This window comes from Phlebotomus papatasi, chromosome 3 (genome assembly GCF_024763615.1).
Source record: "Phlebotomus papatasi isolate M1 chromosome 3, Ppap_2.1, whole genome shotgun sequence".
Lineage (NCBI taxonomy): Eukaryota > Metazoa > Arthropoda > Insecta > Diptera > Psychodidae > Phlebotomus > Phlebotomus papatasi.
In genome coordinates, this window is record NC_077224.1 from 69297744 (window position 1) to 69304609 (window position 6866).

Genomic DNA, 6866 nt, shown 5'->3' on the forward strand with positions numbered 1-6866 from the left:
AAAAGATTTGTTTAATACTTGGTTCTATAAGGCAGTTATTTTGCTTCTTGGGTATTTTCCGCTATTATCTCGAAAGAAATGTGATTTTCGAATCATTTTCTAAAAGTCGATTTTGTGGAGATCCTCAAAATTGCTGTTGCCAATTTTGTCAGTCTTCGGAAAATTTGTGACGTTTTACTCTTGCAAACGTTAAAAATATCAAATAAACATATTTTTATAAGAAATTTGTTCATCTACAACTTTGTCGAAGATAATTTTTCTCTATCTTAACGAGAAATGTGCTTAAATTGAGCTAATCAGTATTGATATTTCCTGTAAGCCAAATATTCCAAAAATATGGCTCAAAATTTCATTATTTTTTAAATTTTGTTATTTTACATAATCCTTCCTCGAATATCTTGGAACTTTGTAAGTTTAAGAAGGTTCATAAAGGCTATCTATAATAAAAATTTCAAGCCTCAGTCTCTTTTATTTGAGAAAATAGTCAATATTGAAATTTTCGTTTGGACAAATTTTGCCCCAGTTTCCCCTACTCGTTCATATACAAATATATGTACAAAGTCAAGGAACGTTCCCTCGTTTCCATTCTGGAAATTGGAATCTACGCTAAGACGATGACAGTCGAATGGAAGGTGAGATTAATAAATAAAAATGATAATAAATAAATCAATCAATTTAATTTTTTTTAATTTGTCTTAAACATTTAAATTAATAAATTTTGAGATTTTTGCAACATTTGCAAAAATTTTCTTTTAATTAATTTTTTTGGTTTTAATGATAGTTTCCAGGTAGAAGAATTCTATAACGATATGATAATGTTATTATAACAAATTTTGATAGTAAATTCGGAAACAGGACAACAATAGAAGTTAGTGAGCATTAAATCTCTATTGCAAGGAGCTTTGTGAAACTCGCAGTATTTGATTATGATTCGTATTTTCGAATACTCTTCTCGAATTGACCACATAAAATTATAAATTTTGTCATATGAAATGCCATACGGTTAAGAATTCCTCTACAGGTCGTATAATCAATAATTTGAAACATTAGCATTTTTTAGTTATTGACATGATTCCTCTAAATAAGATTATAAATATCATTAAACCTCTCAAAAATCCAAATATTATTTTATGCAAAATTCTATTGTTCAAGTATAAATTTAATAAAACTGAATTTCATCGAATACAGGGTAAGTGAAGCATGTTTCGACCATAAAAATTACATTGTGAGGAATTAAAAAAATACATATTTAAATTCTTTAAAAAAATAATTTTAAAAATATTTTTTTTAAACAATTACATACAATTTTGATAGTTTTAAGTTTATTTTATAGTTTATTTCCAATAAATTTTGCTATTTTAAGTAAATGTGCCAAATTTCGGCATAGTTGCATGCAAGCGCTAAAGTCTCAAGTTTGAAATGTAATATATTTAATAGAAATTGATTTTTTTCATTCCTTCTACTTAAAGAGTGTTGCTTAGAACCTTGTAGACAGTTTATCGTCTTTATTTACTTTAAAATCATTCTTAGTACATTTTAAAATGAATAAAAATGTAGACATAGCTTTGGTGCCCTATTTCGGCCACCTTCATTCTCATAGTTCCTTGCCCTTCGGGAATTCTTCCAATATCTTTTTCACGTCATCTCATTTGTCGAAGCTACATTTTTTGGTATTCTTTTCCATTGTATAACCTCTACAGTATGTAAAAACTAAAAATTCATGGAAATTCGAGGACCAAAAAAGGTGGCCGGAATTGCAAGCTGGCCGAAATTTGGCACACTTACTGCTAATTAATTCAGCAAAATCCTTTATTCCTTTTAAGAATAAATTGCTTTATTTTGATGCATTCCAGCAATCATTGTGGCACAAATAACTTCCATAATTTAATCCATTGAATTGAGAGATGAAAGGAATCACGTATCGGAAGGTAATCTATAGGACATGGCGGCTGATCGGAAATCATCTCCCGCCTGTAAAAGCGTCAGATGCCCGCATCTCTGGTGTGAACATGCACTAATATGTGGTGCTATATTGTTATGCTGGGCCCCTCTCGTCCGTGGAAGATAAATAAAATGGAATATATAGGAAATCTGTTGGCAAGAGTCGCTTGATACCCGGAAAACGAAACTGCTCAATCAATTATTTAGTTAGAGGGCAAGTCAGAGCTTCGGCCTTTATATATATCTTTTGCCAAATAACACAATTCATAATATATATAGATTGTGCTGTGTGTAGGTGTCCTCATGAGTAAAGGGATACAAGAAGCGGGAGAAAGGGTTTCATACTGAACAATAATGTCAATCACAGGATTAGTTCCCAAATTCATCAGAAATGAATTCCCGTTCACAATTGAATGACAAAGACAAAATGACCACAAGAAAGGAAGACAGACTTTGTACCCCTGATACCCCTGGTCTCATCCTTAGCCCATGAGACACAATAATTTATTCTACCAATCACTTTTCCAACAATTTTCTCCTCACATCGGACGCCTTCTGGACCAGCAAAGAGATGCGAAAAGGAGATGAAAAAAATGGCGAGGGGACAATTGCTCACAATGGACCTTGCATTTGAGGAAATACTTAACAATGATGAGACATAAAAGTTTTCCTGAATACAAAACACACATGAAATACATCAACTTAATGTTGAATGTCTTAAGGAAAAAGCATCTCAATGTTCCATGATATTTACATAAAATTTATCTTATTTCACATACTCTTCTAGGATTGAAGAAACTCTAGTCCTATTTGTAAGGCTTATCCAAGGAATTTCCTCTTAAATTAAATTAATAGTTTGGCACGAGTTTAGCATTCCTTGTCTTCGAGGGAATCTACTGAATTTCGTCAGAACGACAAAACACAGCTTTCTATCTACATGCCACAAGAAAATGATGAGAAAATTCTCTCAAAATTTCCCTTCACTTCTCACTCATTGACAGAAATTATGCTAAATTCAATTTGTTGCTTGTGGCAAAAGCACAATATCTTCCAATGTGCTTTTTAGAGTGTAAAAATCTTATAAATTTACGAGGAAACATCCCTAATACGATTTACCTCATAATTCGACCTTCTGCCGAGAATTTATCATCATCATCATATTTAACCTAGATTTGTACTCTTACATCATGCAATGTACCCTTCAAGAAACATCCTTTAAAAGTTCAAATTGAAAAATATTAGCAAGGTAAAGGAATACAAAATAGGTTTACAGAAAAAGGAAAAATTGGATAATTTCCAATAGAGAACATTTCCTCAAGAGTTACTACATGTGCCCATTTATATTCTTAGTTATGAAAAATCTTCTTGAATTTTTAATAAACTTAACTCAAGAAGCATTTTCTTGCCCGTATCGTCTTTTAGATTTCTACAAGTTTGACATTACAGGATCATTTTAAAGTCTACTACGTATTACTCCTTATTCCTTATTGCCTTATTCAGTCCCTGTGTTCCTTATAGTTCTGGAATTTTTGTAAGTTTAAAGGCCTTAGGGGAAAGTGGTCTAAGCAAAAATTCTATTTTGTGAACTATAGTTAATACTTATTAAGTATTTTCTATTAACTTCGATTAACGAAATGTAATTTAAGTTTTGAGTAATAAGAGAAAAATTGCAGCATTCAAAGGCTGCCGCATTCAAAGACAGGACACTTTCCCCTATAAGAACTTTATAATTTCAAGTTCTTTAATTCACCTGGTATGATTCTCTTAAATAGATTTTTTATAAATAAATCGTATTTAATAAACTACTAATAAGTTCAAAGACTATCCAAATTAATTCAGCGAGCGTAAAAATAAGACCCAAATAGAGGAAAGTTTTCAGGCTTCGCACACACTCTGGATTTGAACACCTAATATTTTCCCATATTCTTAAGTCGCACATTTCCTGTAAAAATTACAATTTAGAAACTATCGTTGAAATAATTACAGAATGATATACAAAAGAAATGCCATCAATTGATATGATTATATTTTTCCCTAACTTGGCTAATTGCTTGAAAAACGTATATTCCATTTTCATGTAAATTTCCCTCTTTCCACCCTTTTTTATTCACCATTTCGCCACCTTTAACCACTATTTGGCACTGCACAAAAACTTCTAAAATACATAAATTTTAGGAAATATTGCACAGCCATGACCATAAAATATTTCAGTTTTCCAAAAGCGATACAATCGCATTAGAATATTGAAAAAATTAATTTTATTCTATAGAAAAAATGTCACATGATATTATAGTTTTAAGCATTTTATAAGCATATCCCTCAGTAATTGAAGACCAAAGACATTAGGGTGGAATCACCAGTTCTCGCCAGTGCCCCACTTCTCGCCACTTACATTGAAATCGCTATTTTTCGCAATTTATGAAATAAATGAGTCGCAATTTTTTTGTATTGTTTCTGCTTCTACGCATAGAATCGAAAAATAATAATTATTCGTTTTGGATTCACGATTTTGATCACTTTTTAGAGCAATATTTTAAGCAAGTGCATCGAATCCAACATCTCTTACCAAATGTACTAAGTGTCGTCAAATTTTCATCAGGCCAAAAATACTTATTTGGGTAAATAATTTGTCTATTGAATATTTAATTGCACTTGTGGAATACATAAAATTTGTATTTAGTCAATTAATATTTCATTTTATATTATTTTTGTATAAAAATGAGGCATGGCGAGAAGTGGTAATATTCTGGAAGTGATTTTACCACCTGTCGCCATATCTTTTCAATAGGCGACGCTAACTTCACTTCGTACATTCTCAGTTGTCAAATCTGCATTGTTTACTTTCTGCAAAAGCCCCATAATTTGATTTCTCAAATAAAAGTGAAGAAAATCATTTAAACAGAGTAATAATAAAGTGATCACAAGGAAAGAGATATGGTGAATGTATTCTTTTCATAGCATTGCCTAAAATAACCGAGTGTGGTTCTTTTCAAGTAGGTGGCGAGAAGTGGTTACAAATTTTACAAAACTGGCGAAAAGTGGTAAAAAGTGGCGACGAAATGGTTATTTTTGCATTATTAATAAAAATCAGTTTTTTAAGTAGTCCAGCGTTATGTTCTAGGATTATTGTTTTCACGTATCTAGAGCCAATACATCTAAGTAACCTTGTGTCAAATTTGACTTATCTTGTAACAAGGATTCAAGAGTTATGATTAAATGAATTTAATTTTTTCCTAAACATGGCGATAGCCGGTTATTCCACCCTACTTGACTTTTTTCTAATTGATGCAAATTTTCTAATTAGGTATTCCATAATTATTTTAAGAAAATAAATCACTTTGGTAAATTGAGAAAAAAGAGGTCACTGACGAAAAAAACACCCTAAATACGTAAATACCCCTAAATATACGAGTACTTATTCTACTGCTCGGACACAAAGAGAAAGCAGTATATAACCGGTTTTTTTTAAATCGTCAAAAATATGGAGCTCAAACGGTAAGAGATATCAACTCCCGGTCTTCGGTAGTACCTAATTAAAAAGAACCTAGGGGAAGGTGGAGCTACTTTGAGCTGTGTGGTTATATTGTTATACGATTTTTTTGCATACAGTGCCCGCTCTCTAATCCGGATCGCCGTAATCCGGACGAGTTGTCGACGGTTACATTTAAAATAATTTTGAGGTCATGTATGCATGTATGTTCAGCAATGAAAATGAATTATCCTGTGATGTTTTTTTTAATAAATGAAGTATAATAGCATAGAATTCTCTAATTATGTTTTTTTAATCTTATTTAAAACATTTAATCTAATTCTACAAAGAAAACTTGTATTATATTTGCGAGACGTTCAACAAATTCAAAAAAGATTAGTTAAGTCTAGTAAAGTCCTAGATTCAACCCCTAATAATTTTAAACACCATTACAAAATATGAAAAATGTCAGGTTTAATATCAAACTTTTAAAATACTTTTGTTGAGTTAGAATCTGAGACATATTTCAAGAGTGTAATAATAGTTAGACTAATTAACACTAAACCTACCGACCGTTTTTGATAGTTTTATCTAGCGCACTCGGTCAAATGACAGACCGCAGTAGGCTAGGATACTCAACAAGTTTTTCTTGCAAAAGAAAAAAAAATTAAAAATTAAAAACTGTAAAATATATTACATGCATGCACTTATTGAAATTCATAGTTTAATAGTGACATTGAACCGTTTAAATAATGCGTTAATTTTGAAAAGTATTTAAGCCGGTCAATTTGACCTGATCTTGGTAGGTTTAGTGTTAATAAGAAATTATTAAACGTAAAATCAATCAGAAATTATTACCATATGAGTCATAGTTTATTAAATTTTCAATTGGCACATTTTATTATTTTATTTTATTATATTTTTATTTTACAATATTTTATTATTTTCATGAATTTAAAATTTACTATTAACAATTTGAGATTGAGAGTTAATATTTCGTAGGTTGCATAAACCATTGTCGTATCTGCATTTTTCTTGTAACAGCATTTCATGCAAGAGGAAATATTTTGTATTGTCTTTTGAATCAAAACTAATTGCTAAACAAATGCAGATACGACAACTGTTGACAAAATCGACGATTTACTTATCATTTTTACCAGCCTACTGCCCAATCTACTGTAGCCCTGGGCAAATTCGAATCGAAAAGAAAATTGAATTATAGACAGACAGTTCAACTCTAAAGGATTTTATAAAATTTTCACTTTTTTGTGCAACTCAGAATATGAATTATTGAGTATGATTGTTAAGATTCATCTAACAATCAATTCTTCTAACAAAAAATTCTTGGTCAGTAAATTAGTACTTTAGCCAGGAAAATATAAAAAAATTATCAATGAAATGATCAATTTTTGTCTGTAAATAAACACTATAGTAGTAAGTATGGTACCGCACGCCC

The 6866-nt window shown here is 30.7% G+C and overlaps 1 protein-coding gene across 1 annotated transcript in view; it reads left to right on the forward strand.

The window, feature by feature from the left end:
• Positions 1-551: 551 nt before the first annotated feature.
• LOC129806753 (EF-hand domain-containing protein D2 homolog) overlaps positions 552-6866 on the forward strand; it is a 24028-nt gene continuing 17713 nt past the window's right edge. The window contains exon 1 of the mRNA XM_055855525.1: positions 552-632. Within this exon, the coding sequence (XP_055711500.1) occupies positions 552-632 (81 nt within the window). The remainder of the gene's footprint in view (positions 633-6866) is intronic.